Source organism: Rhodamnia argentea, chromosome 11 (assembly GCF_020921035.1).
Source record: "Rhodamnia argentea isolate NSW1041297 chromosome 11, ASM2092103v1, whole genome shotgun sequence".
NCBI classification, from domain to species: Eukaryota; Viridiplantae; Streptophyta; class Magnoliopsida; order Myrtales; family Myrtaceae; genus Rhodamnia; species Rhodamnia argentea.
Window position 1 is genome coordinate 6,510,539 of NC_063160.1, and position 16,786 is coordinate 6,527,324.

Consider the following 16,786-nt stretch of genomic DNA (forward strand, 5'->3'; position numbering starts at 1 on the left):
TATGTTTTACCCACAACAATTTAATATTTAAGTATTCTAATACCCCACCTCACCCATAGGTTAGACTTTGGCCTAAGCCTAAAGCATTGAATTATGTTATTGGAGTGGCAAATAGGGTTTTGCAGATATTCATAGAGGTGAACGGTTTCACGTTCCTTACAGGTTTTATTTGGAACCTAGAACCTACCCGTCAGAACAGGTTCCTCATTTTTTGGAACCCGGAATCTATCCCGTCACACCCCGAAACCCGAAACCTACCATGTCACAGGTTCTAGAGTCAATTCCAGGGTATCCGAGAACCTATCAATTTCTTTTATTTTCTTTTATTTTTTCATTTGTAGTTCAGAAAAATGATAGTGAACACTACAACATCTAAGAGAAAGTAGAGGTGAACGATTTTAAGTTCATACATGTTACATTTAGAACTTGAAACCAATCAATTAGAACACATTTATCATTTTTTGGAATCTGAAACCTACAAATTTATTGGCTCTAAATTATATACTAATTATCGGACGCCATAAAACATTGTAGGATTGTGCAAAAATATATATAAAAAAAATATATAAAACTTTATTTCGGGATCTAGGGTCAAGGTTCCGGGTTCTATGTAGTAGAAACTGAAACCTACCCGTTGAAACAGGTTCCTCAATTTTTGGAATCTGGAAGCTACCCTACATATCTTGGAACCTAGAACTGAACCAGATCATATAGGTTCCGATTTCGGATTTCGATTCTACTCTGAAATCATGTTCACCCCTAGATATTCAAACTTAGAATATCCGACTCTGACATGGGAAAAGGAGAATTGATGTTAAATAATGAAGAACATGAACCTCCACTATTCGACCCAAAAAAAAAAAAAAAAACCTCTACTACACACAACATAATCGAGAAAAAGACATCACAAGTGCACGTCGCTTATTGACGCCTAAATTTTTGCCCGACAAGTACAATAAAGGTAAAAACATTATACTCGGGTTCCTCATCGTGACTCATAGTTGCACGCCCGTTTCTCGGCCAAAGATGGTTACTTTACTATCTTTCAAGTTCCATTTTGTTTCATTTATAGTCATGTGGCGTTTTCTCGATTGGTCAAATGTTAACTTTTTGGTCAAATCAAGAAAGTCAACTCTTCGTCAACATTTATGAAATTTGTGAAAATCATGAAAAATACTTCATTTTATTGTCACTTCCATAGTTAGGCTTTTAATTTTCGGTTCTTACAAAACCGTTTGAGAGTTGACTTTTTGGTCAAATCGATGACTTTGACCCTCAATCGGAAAATTTCAAAAATTCATTGATTTGATTCCTTTTTTAGACATTTGATTTAGGGACCATGCCAATTTAAGACTTCAAGCCCAATAATGACCAAGTTCATAGAGCAATTTAGAGAGATATTAAGACAATTGGAAGTCCCCGAGTTGATCCGGTTAAGCCCAACGAGGCTACAGCCCATTGGGTTGAAACCCAATTAGGTGTTTTCAGCCCAAGAGGCCGAACCAAGCAACTCAACCCTACCTATAGCATGGTTGGCCCTCTCTCCTTTTAATTACCAAATTGCCACTCTTCACAATTCACCAAAATGTCATGTCGTGTCATCAATCCAAGTGCACCCTCATTTTGGGGGAGAAGAACAGCAAGAGTGTCATAATTTTCATACGGCGCTTACTTGGGTGACATAACTTTTTTTGGCTCATGTAAGTGCCACGAATTTGAAATATCAATCATTTAAGTGCCACCAGCGATTTGCCTCCCTGGATATCCAACGTGGATATTGAAAAATCTGACATGGCATCGCCATGACAATTTCTTTTGAATCTTTGAATTTTTTTGAATTTTTTTTTTATTTTTATTTATTTTGAACTTTACTCGCCGGCCAGGGAAAAAAAGAAAAAAGCAAAAGAAAAATAAAAAAAATTCAAAATAAATAAATAAATAATAATAATATCCACGTGTGACTAAAAAATTAAATAAAAATTTCACATGGGATGATTTGCCATAAAAGACACTCAAATTATCAATTTTACTCCGATATGACACTTAAGTGAGCAAAAAATAAAAAAAGTGATGACACTCAAGTGAGTGTCGTACGAAAATTATGGCACTCCTCCTGTTCTTCTCCCCTCATCTTAGCCATTCATTCTCATCTAATCCTAGCCAAAAATGGTGCCATGTCACCCATCCATGTGCTCTAGTAAGAGCCAAGAGCCATTGGTCTTTGCTTGGCCATTAAGCAATGAATCCTAGCCATTAGATCAAAGAATGAGGTGGAGGGCCGGGATTGGCTGGCCTTTGGGATGGGATTGAACACTCTCACATAAAGAAATCAGAAAATCCTCTCTCTCTCAAATTTCCTCTCATGGCTAGCGTCCTCCCTTCTAGTTGCTTCCCACCAGTCCCTAGCCAAATTCTAGCCTTCCTTTGTCGAGCTCTTTGTGTGACTAGCTTGGCCGGTGTGTCTAAAGCTCGGTTGTGGCCAGGCTTCCTCGTGATCATTTCCGAAAATTGCTCAATTAAGCCGATTGTCCTTACTTGCTTACCAATCAATACAAGCTTTGATCGTCCTTCTCAGCGGTTCTCCGCCATTCGTCTGCCATCTCTTGTCACCAAGCTGCCGAGCCTAACTTACGACCAGCTCCCTCGTTATGTCCTTGAGTTGTCCTTTGTGATCGTCGAAGGTCCTCCTAATAGGTCAATTTCTATAGCTGCTCACCGGTTGATCAATTTAAGGTAGGAGTTCCAAATTTTGTTTACAATTTCAGATGATCATCCCATGATACCGAGGTGAACATAGTATAAAGTTGAAGCAATGACTTCGATCTATTTTCAATCCTAAATTAGGATGTGATGAAATAGGAGTAAAATTGCCTATTGATTTAGGAATTGTTTGATGAAATTATAATCAATTGCATGATTAGAGGAGTATAGGACATCAATTCTATCTTGGCCGAAGCACATAAGAATAGCAATCATTCAAATTCAAGTCAACTTCATGTTAATTGAGCTCGATTTTGCACATTTAGGATAGGTGTTCTTTAATTTAAGTATAGTTTGATAGTACGATTTGTTTGATCAATTCCATGATTCTCATGTGGCTGAGGTGTCTAGGATGAAGATGAGAGTGATTTGAGTGTCATTTAGCCTTAGAATGACGAGAGTTGCATGTAAGTGGAAACTAGAGTAAGGTAGATGGGTTTTCATGGACGGTTCTTAGGATTATGGATTCATGATGTCGATAATGGCTTAGTTTTGTGTTTGATCATTTGAATGTTAGTTTGAAAGTTCATATGATGGAGTTTGAATATGCTCATAATCTTGGAATGTGATAAGAACATAGGTTAAATAAGGTTGAAGATATGAGGGATCTTTTGCAAATCGTAAATTTGTGTAGAACTGGAAAAACTTGTTTCTATAGATTTGTAGCCAAGGTCCATAACTTTCTATTGATATAAAGAACATAAAAAGTGAACATCATTTGGTCTGTCGCAAGTTCATCCGAATTTGCTGAAGAAAATAGGGGTTTGATTTGTGACTATTGTTCCCGCGTCGACCGAATTTGTTTTGCAAAAAAAAAAATTAAAAAGAAAGTTTTCAAGGAAGTTTGGAACTGAAATTCCATAAATTGAATTCATACAATGTCGGAATCAGCCTCTAAAATTGTTCCAGAATGATTCTTGGGAGTTAGACTTAGTAGATATAGTCTAGATAGAAAACAAGATTCGATTCCAGTTAACAATTTTTCTAATGAAAGGATAGTTTAGCTTGGATTAGTCTCATCGTTCTTAATAAAATAAGTAGCATTTTAGGTTCGCCTTAATCTTAGATTAAGATAGTCTCTAGCACTAAGCTTTTGGGGTTCGTGTCCTAAGTAGCAAGGCTCCGTAATATTTTTCACCCAACTTAGTATTGAGTCAAGCATATGGGAATTCATGTCCCGAGACTTAAAACAAGACGATGCAATGTTCTTTGCCCAACAAGTACCGGGTTTTCATTTTTGCACATCTATTTCGAGCATTTCAATAGTTGAATATTTAATCATGCACTTTCAATAAATTTGAGCATCTTTTTGTTTTCGGAATGGTTAGGATTACCCCTTAAGATCATAATAAGCTCCCTCTAAAAACCACTTGCATGAATACGGAGCTACTTGATGGACCTTTAGGATCACAATTAGTAAATATCATTTGATCGTTTAGATTAATATCCCAACCAAGTTAGAGGTAGTGAAAGAGCACTACTTAGAACAGTAGCTAAATCAAGTCCCCAAGCCTAGTAAATCTTTGGTTGCGTAGGAAGCGAGAGACAAAACTCTTGTATCTCACTTGGTTTCTAGCCGACCATGAAAGATTAGTGGCGACTCCCATCTCACGTATAAATCCTTTAGGATTAAATCTAAATTTATGATTGAATCCAACGTCGTGCTATGCAAGAATTTGGGAGAGTTGCATCTAACCAAGGGTCGTTGGCACGACTTTGGGCATTACCTCTAAACATTTTCCCTTTTTCCATCAACGGAAAAGGAAGGCTGCGACAGCGCACTTAAATACCATAAATTTTTTTGCGATCATTTGAGTGTCATGTTGACGTGGCACTCATGATAAACGTTTGAAAGTTATGATATTTAAGTGAACGTTTTGAAAATTAAGGCACTCATGGTGTGCTTATCCCTTAGTTTTTAGACAAGTGACCATTAGATGAGTAGAAGTTGATGGTTGAGGCTTGGAAGGTGGTAAGTGTGGAGCTTTTGTAGAGGAGGATCCACAAGGAAGTGCAGGAGTAGATGATGGTTAAAGTTGTGATTATGAGTTGCCTAGGATGTTAGATGGATTTAAAGGAAGTGATGCAGTAGTTGAGACCCCTTGAAGTGAGGGCTTAGTAGAGGAATAACCAATGCAAACAGGGTTACTTGGTGATGGTGATGACGATTGACCAAATTGTGATTTAGTAAATGGGAACAAGTGCTCCTGGAAAACCACATGGTGAGAGACATATATTTGACCAATGCTAAGATGGAGACAGCGATATCCACGATGATGAGGCGAATAGCCAATGAAGATTTATTGCATTGTTCTATCATCAAGTTTATGGCAAGTATAAGGGCACAGTCAAGGGTAGCAAGCACATCCAAAAACACGCAACTATAGATAATCGGGTTTTCGGCCAACCGATTTCTCATAAGAAGACAATCCACCCAACACCGTTGTAGGCAAGCGATTAATCAGAAAGACTGCAGTGAGGAAAGCATTAGTCCAATATTGACGAGGAACAAAAGCTCGAGTAAGCAATGTAATGCCGGTTTCTACAACGTGACGATATTTGCACTCCGCCCAACCATTTTGTTCCTACATGTGCAAGCATAAGAGACAATGCGGGATGCCATGAAAATGAAGATAAGGATCAAATTTCTTATACTCACCCCCTCCATCAATTTGAAAGACCTTGATCTTATAGTTAAAATATTTTTCCACTTGGGATTTAAATTGCACAAAAGTAGAGATAGCATCGGATTTCACAATAAGGGAAAAAGCCATGTGTGTCCTCTGTAGGCATCAATGACAATGACGTAATAATGAAAACCATTCATTGACGTAATGGGAGAAGGTCCCCACATATCATAATAAAGTAATTCCAAAGGAGTACTACAAGTGGTAACTAATCAAGTAAAGGGAAGATGATGCGACTTGCCCAAGTGACATGATTCATAGAAACTAGATGATGATGATGATGAAACGGATATCAGCAGACCATGCTTTCAAAATAGAAGAAGTGACGCGGATAATCGGATGACCCAAGTGCTCATGCCAAATAGAAGTAGAAACTCGTTCACCGATGAAGCAGGATGAAGGTGGCAATGATTTATTTGATCGCAGAGGTGCCTTATTGATGGTACATGCATTATTGAGACAATAGAGTATATTCTTACTCCGGCCTTTGAGCAGCGGGTTCCATAAGGATCGATTCTTGACACAATAGAAAGTAGGATGAAATTCAAATACTATATCGTTGTCCTTAGTAAATTGAGAAATAGATAGTAGATTCTTCTTGATAGATGGAACATGATAAACATTCCGTAGATTAAAAGAATTGGTAAGAGAATGCAAGATGGAAGAATCGACATGTGATATTTGCAAACCCGACCCATTTGCGGTGCGGATTTGATCTGTGCTAGAATAGTCATTCCAAATGTTCGAATTTACCATGTTAGTCGTAAGATGATGAGTGGCACTAGAGTCTGGGTACCAATATGGGTCAAACGACTCACTAGTTGAAGAGGCATACATTGAAGGTAGAGAGCCAGTATTAGCTTTATAGCCTGGATTAAATCGCTGGTAGCATTGGAGAGCTGAGTAACCTGTATGACCACATACCCGATAGATGATTTGAGAATGAGAATAAGTTCCATCATAAAAATTACGACCACGGCCTCGGCCTCGGCCGCGTCCTCACCCTCAACTACAACCTCGACCATTAGAGGGAGTATTTTGAGCATTAGATGATTTGACTACAACCTTCACAATTGGAGAAGGCTCTATTGGAGATTCAGTGGTATAGCTTTGAAGAATAAGTTCCTGATTGTAAAGAAGGCCAAGGAAGTCATCAATAGCTAGTGGATCAAGACGAGAAGTAATTGAGGGAATGAATGCATCATACTGCGAACCCAGGCCACCAAGGATGCAGAGAACTAATTGAGAATCAAAGATGGGATGAGCAGACGTAGAAAGATGATCCGCAATGTTCTTGACCTTTTGAACAAAGGCTTCCATGGAAAGAGAGCCCTTCTTTAGAAATCGAAGCCGATACTCGAATTGCATAATGCGAGCTTGAGATTGAGGAGCATAAAGTTTCTCAAGCGAAGTCCAGACATCTTGAGAAGTCTCAAGACCGATAATATTTGAGAAAATTGATTCAATAAGAGTAGAGAGAATGCAACAGAGGATGAGTTGATCTTGTTAATGCCATGCAGTATGATATGGGTTGACGGTCTCAGTACTATCATCAGTAGTGATAGTAGGTGCAGGACAAGGATATGAGCCATCACCAAAACGAATATAACCATGAAGACGAAATAAAGGAAGAAATTGTGCTCACCACAAAAGGTAGTTGTTGCGATCTAGTTTGATTTGGAGAACATGGCTAATATTGCCCAGAGAAAATGATGGTAGGGAGGGGACCAGCAAGGATGGAGAGCCAGCAACGGTGGTAGCGATAATGGTGTTGGAGGATGGTGAAGAAGACATTGTAAAGAAGAAGAGAAATCATACAAAAAAAATTGATAAGCTCTGATACCATGAAAGAATATGAATGTGAATTTGATGGCACACACCATTGGTATGGTGATTTATATCATATTTATAACGTGTACAAAAGATTTCACAAAAGGTAAGAATATATAATATCAGCACGGATCATGAAAGATTTGCTCTATCAACGAAATCGACGCAAATCATGAAGGATTGGCTCTATCAACGAAATTAGCACAATTGCTTTATCATGATTTGCTTTACTAGCATGTCGTGTCGGTGCAACTTAAGAAGTCTTTGCTTGAGCTGCACAATGGAAGTGATCTGCAAGTTGTCGTGGAGAGTGATAACTTACATATGGCCTTGGATTGAAGACTGCAGACTTCGACTGGCACAACTTAGGTTGTGGACTAGATTGAAGGCCCATCGCAAAAACACTCTTCCTCGTAACTGGCTTGCTAATCCTCCGCAGGCCCTTTTAAATTTATTATGCTCAGATGTTGCACAAACTTTGCTCTAGGTCTAATGAAATGCTCATCTTTTTCTACCGAAAAAAAAAAAGAAAACCATGTGATAATACTCCGTTCATCCTCAAGTCATCCCCTTACCATAAGAGGTGGAATAATAGAAGACTCCTCTTATTTTTCACAGCTCAAACAGCTGGTGACAAAGCCTTACCAAATCAAATCCCCACCACACCCTCGTTTAGCTATGAACATTAATGTTCTATTTGTTTCAAGGAATGATTTGAAAAATATTTTTCTCAAAAGTGATCGTGCATGTCGCTTGAAATGATTAGCCAATAAAAGACATTTCTCATCATCCATAACAGATTATATCGACATATTTCCGCGGGCAATGAAAACTTTATTCGTTCATTCGGTTTCACAAGCGATATAAGTAATCGTTTTTAGGAAAATATTTTCCCGATCAACCATTTTTCACTGAACAAACCGAGCTTAAAAATTTCACCAATCTCTCGCTCTCCCAGTATATACTAATTCATCACATTAAGAAAAGGAAAGTCGGTTTCCATCAAGGTCAATGTGTTTTCTATCCGAAGAGATGCCTACGAATCTCAATAACCAGGAGACTTCATGGACGTTTCTTGGAATCCCAGAGTTGCTTGGATCAAGTAAAGAAAAAAAGTAGGTGGTTCACCTCTTCTACAATTAATCATTTAATAATCGCATTAATCTTAATTAAGGGTTAAGGAATTCTTTTTTTTTTTTTTTAAGGGACAGTGTAAGATTCCCCCGAATGAGCACGGCCGAGACTACACACCCCTCTCCCTCCAACTCGCCAAAAGGAATAAAGCAAGCACCCACTTTGGCAACGTTAAGAAGTAAACAGCGAATTTATAAAAGAAAAACAAAAAATTTAAAAAAAAAAGTGAGAAAGAAAAAGGAAAAGGAAAAGTGGGGGGGCAAAAGGACAGAAATGTCATTACGCAGCGGTGTTATTCCACTAACAAAAGCGGAAAGGAAAAGATGAAACAAAAGCTTGAAAAAGGCATGTGTCGCGGGAGAGTCGGTGGATCGAACTGGCATCAGGAAAAAGCGGAAAGAAGAGGTGATTAACAAAAAAAAACACAGGCGAAGTTACGCTTAGCCACGTCGGCTTTTCGTGAAATTACATCCGTGCCCTTTGAATCCCGCAAACCCACCCGGTGTTGTATTACCCGCCCATGATCGCAATTCGGGACCGCTTTACCAATATGTTAATCCAGCTTGATTGCTACAATAATAACACTTCACATGTCTCCGTCAATCATGACCGCTCCTCCAATCAAAACCGATCATTTCGAAGTGTCGCCTCGGATTAAAATATTTTCTTCTTGATCTATTACGTTTGATTCGATTCGATTCGATATGATATGTTCATGCTATATAAATAGGAAGCGAGGAAAATCAGACAGGACAAATTTTTGAATCTATTTTTTAAATTTTTGTGAGGAGTGAGACTGCAGAGGGTTTTTATTTTTAAGCATTGTCACATCATTCCGCAGCTTAATGCCAAATCATCCAAAAAAATATGCAGTTCATTTGGATTTTTTTTTTTTGTCTTAATAGTCAATGCCATACTCGCTAAAGTTGTTATAAGTTATGAACTCCTTAATTTTGCCAAATTACAATCATTCCTTTTTCTTTCAATCATTTTTTTTTCCCATTAGTATTTCATTTCTGAAGCCTATTCCAAAACATTTTACTACGATACTTTCTTCACGAGAGAGTTCAACATCTTGTATTGCATTCTTAATGGAAAAAAAATGCCGAACGAACTTAAATGGAATCAACAAGTAACAAATCAATGCATAAAAAGATGTCAAAAAATTACATCCACTTTTTCCATATAGTTATAAGTACGTCTACAACCTCTCCGAAAATTTTAGCGATACGGGAGGAAAATTGATATTAGAAAGAAAAGCGATAATTTGTTTTCGATATATTTTTTAAATTTTAATTGCACAATTTCAAAATAACGTTATCTACAATTATTTCCTCGCGCCTGTTAAAATACATTTTTCAACATTTTTAACAGCTATTTTAGTTGACAATATAATAGGAAATGAAAGAGAGATCACCTATATTATCAGTATGTTTAGGTGGAGAGGTTTGGCTGGAGAGAAATGGATTTTATGGAGGAACTTTTTTATTTTACTTTTGGTCACATGTTTTAAGGAGGAATGTAGAAGTTATCTTGTTTTGTTAGTTTAGTAGAAGGAGAGAGAGTAGTTGCTTAATCCTCCCATGTATAACTTTAGGTGTTCTTTGATCCCTTTTGTTCTACAAATTTAACTCATCTATACTTCTACTAAGATCGCGACTTCTGCAATGGACAAGCATACTAATTGTGTATACATTGGTTCCATTTATTTCGCGAAAAATGATTAATTTGAAAAAATATTTTCCTAATTGAAATAATTGGTCAAAAAAATGCTGTCATCATCAATAGTAATTTATATTTAAACATTCGCGTAGAAGATGAAAATTCTCTTTTTTTTTTTCATTTTTGTAAGCGATAAAAGCGATTATTTTTAAAATATATATATTTAAAAATCATTCATCTTTCTCAAATGAAAAAAAAAAAAATACACATCTTTGGTTCAATTTCTTCCTTTGGAGTGAGGTGATACATCAATTGACTAAAGTGCCATCAATAGACCAGGGTGCCATCTCATACCATAGGAAGTTGCTTCTTGGAATGCCGTGGAAGTCACTCTTAGAGCTTAGATGGTTTTTTTTTTTTTTTTTTTTGGGAAGGACTTAGGGATTATTAATGCTTTAAACCCTTTATTTGTAATTTCCACCTATTTCATTTTATTTCCCTCCAATTCTGTTTTTTTGTTTTTTACGCAAGTACCCTTCGATTCTTTCCTTACCATCCAAACAATTCTCTTCCTTCTATTTTCTTTTCTCTCCCAAAATTTTCAATTACTTGGCATCCCTTCATGCTACCCTATCAAAACTTAGTAGTGATAGGAACATGTTTTTTTTTTTTTTGGTTAAAAGCGAGCCCAAAAAATATAGTTTAAATCTTAAACTATTTTCTATAAATTTTACGAATCTCCAATGATTCCAGCCAAGATATTTAAATGTCTTAACACGTTCTGAACTGCCAAAAAGCATGCGGCCCCTACTGGTAAATAAATTGAGGGATGTGGATGTTGGTATTATAGATGCGGGATCACCCCACCTTCCAAAGGACACGAAATCATCAAAACTTGACTTCTCCTTAACAAGTTCTATTTTAAATTTTTTTTTTTTTTTTGTATTGTATCTCTTGACATGTTTCGGTGGGCTCTCCCGCTAAATCATGAGAAAAGTATCATTTTTTTCTTGTCAAGTTTTAATTTTGCCATCGAAATAATTATTTCCCATCATTCAAAATCGTTTTTTTTTTCTTAAGGTAAAATCCAAGTTCAAAGTGTTTAAATTACAGGTAAGTTTTGGCGTTATTAGCTTCTCTAGTGCGATACTAGCAATCAATCCGTTACACAGACATATTAAAAAAAAAAAAAAGTGCATATGCGTACGTTATGCGCCTGTCTCCACGTAATTATTAGCCCCCACTCCACCGCCACGATCATCAGTCGAAATCGAATTTAATTTTTTTTATTTTCAAAGGAAAAGCGGTCTGCCACGTGTCATTTCAACATTTAGTGCAACCGAGAAAACCAGCCCGTCCCATGTGAAAGTGGGGAATAAACGTGGAATCGGACATGAAAACGGAGGAAAAAAAAAAAAACCACAGAAACATGAAGGGAAAAAGGAAAACGGGGGACCCATGATGACGTCATCTGGTGGAGCATCCAGAACTTGCGGCCAACAGAAGCTTCTCTGCACACACTCTCCCCCCACTTCCCTTCCCACTCTCTCTCTCTCCTCCTCTTCGTCTTCGTCTTCGTCTTCGTCTTCTGCACCGTTTCTCCCTCTAGTTGCAGAGAGCTTGCGGGACGAGGCAGAGACAGAGAGAGAGACAGGGGGGGATGAATTTGGTGAAAGAAAGCGAGTCGTGCGAGGAGCAGCAAAGTTCACCATGAGAGCTCGCGGTTCGAGCTTCCTTTGGGCTCCGGCTCTGTTCTCTCTCCTCCTCTGCCCCGCCATCCGCGCCGCGAATTGCGGCGCCGCGGCCGAGCTCGCCAGCGGCCGCGGACTCCACAGGAGGATCCTCCACCAGCCGCTCTTCCCGGCGGGCTCCGCTCCGCCCCCGGCAGCCGAATCGCCCCCGCCACCGCCGCCTCCTCCGCCGTCCCCCGTGTTCCCCGACCCCGACCAGCCGTTCTTCCCAGAGGTGCCCGCCGGAGCGACGCAGAACCCGGGGGGTCAACCGCCGCCGGCGCTCAGTAATGCGACCACGCCGTTCCCGACCGCGACGCAGCCGACCAAACCGACGAAGACGGTGGCGATCGCCATCTCCGTCGGAATCGTCACGTTAGGAATGTTGTCTGCCCTGGCATTTTTCCTGTATCGGCACAGGGCCAAGCATCCGCAGGAGACGCAAAAGCTCGTCGGTGGAAACAATTCCGAGAGAGTCGTCGACGATTCTCGAGGTCCACCGTCCAATTTCCTCTACATTGGCACCGTTGAGCCCTCGGCGACGAGATCCATCGGTGATTGCAGTGGAGAAATCTCGTCGCCGTACCGGAAGTTGAATTCGGTGAACAGATCAGAGAATCCTCGTTATCGGCCGAGTCCTGAGTTGCAGCCTCTGCCGCCGTTGGCAAAGCCTCCGGTGGAGAAGTCGCCGGCGATTTCGTCGGACGATGAAGAGAGTCACGATACTGCGTTTTACACTCCTCAGTGTTCCTCTGTAAGCAACGAGGAGAGCTATTACACGCCAATTTCTCGTCAGAGCAGTAAAAGCACCGGCGATAGAAAAGGTTTTGGGGTCCTCGCGAGAAACGATGGCAATGGCTCTGTCGCTGCTGTTCCACATTCGAAGAGAACGTCTCCAAAATCACGAATATCTGCGTCTTCTCCGGAAATGAAACATGTCATTATACCATCGATAAAGCAGGTCTCGCCTCCGCCTGCGGTGGCTCCATCGCAGAAGAGCGAAAGGACAATCTCCAGGCCTAAATTCTCATCTCCACCTCCACCTCCGAACATGGCACTTCTCCAATCAATAAGCAGCTCACCACAGGGAACAAACAAAGTTACAGCTGCACCAGCACCACCTCCACCTCCACCTCCTCCGCCTCCGCCGCCACGGCCCCCTCCTCCTCCTCCGCGACCACCACCCCTGCCGCCTTCTCGACTGCCCCTGCCACCGGGGGCCTTTGCAACTCCGAAGAAAGAGAGAAGACTAGAAGCTAACGTCTTTTCTCAACAACATACCCCAGAATCAACCAGTTCAGAATCTTGGGCTCCTGCTTCCAGGGTTGTTTCAAGCAATGGGAAGAGCGAGGCTGCTGAAGAGAGTAACGGAAGCCCCGGCTCTTCCGAGAGACAAAACGGGGACGATAAAGATGAAGCGAGGCCGAAATTGAAGCCCCTGCACTGGGACAAAGTAAGGGCAACTTCCGAAAGAGCCACGGTGTGGGACCAGCTTAAGTCGAGCTCGTTCCAGTAAGTTTTGTTGCTTGAAAAGAATGTTGATGCTGCTTAATTCTAGTAAACCAAACCTGATCCATGGACAATTTCTCTGATTTTATAGATTGAATGAGGATATGATGGAGACACTTTTCGGTTGCAACTCGGCAAATTCAGCTCCTAAGGAGCCAACGAGGAGATCGGTGCTGCCCCCTCTGGAACAGGAGAACAGGGTTTTGGATCCAAAGAAGTCGCAGAACATAGCTATCCTTTTGAGAGCACTGAACGTGACAAGGGATGAAGTCTCTGAAGCTCTTTTAGATGGTATGCCCCCCATGTCCTTTCATTTTCTGTTAAAGATAGAAAGCAACTAGTCGGAAATTGCGTTACTCGACCTTACCTTATGAAGAGGGAAGTAGGTAGCCTATGGAAATTCAAACTTTGATGATGATATGATTATGCTCTTCCGGTGTTGAAAGCCTTGATATCCCCTTCATCGAACCTAATTGTTGCTAATCCTAAGGTATAATGGATTTGAGTTGATATGGAAAGTTCTTGAAGTCGCATCCCAGGCCAAATTCCATAAATCCTGTAGTACGCCAAAGTAGAACAAGCTTTTTAGTTGAAACCGCTAGTCTTACCACAATCAGAACCAGAAGATCATTGCATTGTCATATGTGTTCAAGGAGGGGCAGAGGGGGAAGCTAAAGAAATATAACATAGTTAAGCGAAAACTGAAAAAAAATCATGAGTCGAGTTTAGAGGGTCGAAATCTTCAGATGCAGTAAACAAATGCTGGTTCTTACCTGCATGACTACACCGGCTTCAATTTCATGTTTTCGCGTTGTAATCGAGTTTGCGGCATTGAGGTAGAGAGGGAGAGAGAGTTTTGTTATGAATAAGGTAATAATAGAGTACTCTTTTTCAAGAGGTTAAATGGAAGTTGATTTGTACTGATCCCTTATTTTGCATGCTTTATTACATTGCTAGTTTAATTACATCATGTGCCATATGTATCTGGATCCGTAGGTAATCCAGAAGGTTTGGGTGCTGAACTTCTGGAGACACTTGTGAAAATGGCTCCGACGAAGGAAGAGGAGATAAAGCTTCGAGATCATGATGGTGACATCTCTAAGCTAGGCACTGCGGAACGGTTTCTTAAGTCTATCCTTGACATTCCATTTGCCTTCAAAAGAGTTGAAGCTATGTTATATAGAGCCAATTTCGAGACTGAGGTGAACTACCTGAGGAAGGCTTTCCAAACGCTAGAGGTACTATTCGCAAGTTATTTACACCACCATCATGCAATCCCTCATAGTTTTTCTTCAGTTACAATGCCTAGGACCTACTCATTGGTTGTCACTACATGGCAGGTGGCTAGTGAAGAGCTAAAGAACAGCCGATTATTCCTCAAACTCCTTGAAGCTGTACTTAGGACAGGCAACCGGATGAATGTAGGCACAAACCGTGGAGATGCAAAAGCTTTCAAACTTGAGACACTCCTAAAACTCGTAGACATAAAGGGAACAGACGGAAAAACAACGCTTCTTCACTTCGTGGTTCAGGAAATCATAAGATCTGAGGGAGAAGGTACGACTTCTGTTGACGACAATGTTCAGAACAAGGTGCAGCCTAAGATGAAGGACGATGACTTCAAGAAGCAAGGATTGCAGGTTGTTGCTAACCTGAGCAAAGACCTTGGAAACGTGAAAAAAGCAGCAGGAATGGACTCTGATGTCCTGAGTAGTTATGTCACAAAACTTGAAATTGGGCTTGACAAAGTCAAACATGTGCTGCAATACCAGACGCCAGATATGCAGAGGAACTTCTTCGATTCAATGAAGATGTTCCTTCGAGAGGCGGAGGAGGAAATCACTAGAGTCAAGGATGATGAGAAGAAGGCTTTGTTTCTGGTGAGAGAGGTTACTGAATATTTTCATGGTGACGCTGCGAAGGAGGAAGCTCACCCATTAAGAATTTTTCTGATTGTGAGAGATTTCCTCTCAGTTTTGGATCATGTGTGCAAGGATGTTGGTCGGATGCAGGATCGGACGGTGGTGGGAGGTGCGAGGTCCTTCCGGATTTCTTCCACTGCTTCACTCCCTGTCCTGAGCAGGTACAATGCGAGAGGAAATAGCAGCTCAGATGAGGAAAGCTTGTCTCCATAGAGTACGCAAATACAAAGCTGACTTCCACTCGGCATGGAGTTACTCAGCATACTCTCTGATTTGCCAGTTGAAATGGCGTCACAATGATTAAGCTTAATAATGTGAGTTAATCTGTGCCCACAGTTTTGGCCATCGAAATGGTATCAGTGACAAGAATGTTATAGTCGTAGCATTTCGGAAAACCAAAGGCGGAAAAAGGCATTTCTCTTGTGATAAGACAGAATTACAGTAGGTGAATGAGAGGGGGTCCGAACGACATCAAACTATCTCCTTTTGCCAGGATGCTGGTGCACAGGCGGCTGTAACCTGGAGAGGAAGAGGTGGAAAAGCAAAGAGATAGAAGTCATTTTTGTATACTTAATGAGTTTGACGTATCTTCAGTAGCAGGGGCAGTGTTTTCTAAGCTCAGATTGACAAATCCCATACAGAGCACTGGCATGTTTTGCTGTTGCTTTTGCTATCTGTGTTACGATTAGCATTTGTTCTTTGAGGATCATATAAATAAGAATACAGATAATTCTTTTGATGTGGTCTCGGATTGCATTCTCTTGTCTCAAACGAGCATCCCCGGATATGTGTGATCTCAAATTGGAGATCGGGTGCTCCCACCGGGGGACATACCCGCCTTCCGAGTTAGCAACCGGCGTATCGGTCCCTAGACTAGTCTGCCACCGCAGGTGTGGCCACCTTAACCGGACTCGTGGTTTCTGGCTGCGGAGCTCTTCCCCGGACCAGCTGAGGCTACGCAACCCCGCTGTCAGGCTTCAAGTTTGGACCAAAGTGCTGCTGCCCTCCGCGTGGCCTCTGTCGGCCTGTGTCACCATCAGTCCGCCATTTTAAGAGTCTCGCGGCTCGTCTTGCTTGCTCGCTGTTTGTCGTTGTGTCCTCATCTCGCACTTCCTTGTTTCCCTTTGAAAGGTACAATCATTTTCAGAGTCCAATTTCAGTTGGGCCTCCGCTAGAAGTGTCAACGGTTCGGACCGAATTCTCGTGATACCTGATCAGAACCGAAACATGAAGTATTTGCGCTCGTTCTGGCCCGAACCAAGACCCAACCCGAATATGACCCAAACCCAAAACGCTAATTCTACTGTATTTCCCCAAAACTTTACCGCTCAAATTCTACTTTACCCCTAAAAGGCTAATTTTTCTGGTTTTCCACTCATCGTTCATTTTTCGGCCTTTTTTACTATCCTTCCTTTGATAACGTGTTTAAACACTCAAGACAATGAATATGGTGATCAACTGTAAGTAAATTGGCACCTAAACGTGCGATTTTGCCCCGGAAGCTTATGCTAAGGAAAAAGGGCGCCCTGGGACCGCCTCGGGCGACCTCGGG

The 16,786-nt window shown here is 40.9% G+C and overlaps 1 protein-coding gene across 1 annotated transcript; it reads left to right on the top strand.

The window, feature by feature from the left end:
- Window positions 1-11,534: 11,534 nt before the first annotated feature.
- LOC115742124 (formin-like protein 6) lies at window positions 11,535-15,975 on the top strand. Its single transcript, XM_030676237.2, has 4 exons — window positions 11,535-13,315; window positions 13,404-13,603; window positions 14,309-14,550; window positions 14,653-15,975. Exons 1-4 carry the CDS (start codon window positions 11,535-11,537, stop codon window positions 15,445-15,447), a joined length of 3,018 nt encoding a protein of 1,005 aa, XP_030532097.2. The 3' UTR covers window positions 15,448-15,975.
- Window positions 15,976-16,786: the final 811 nt, after the last annotated feature.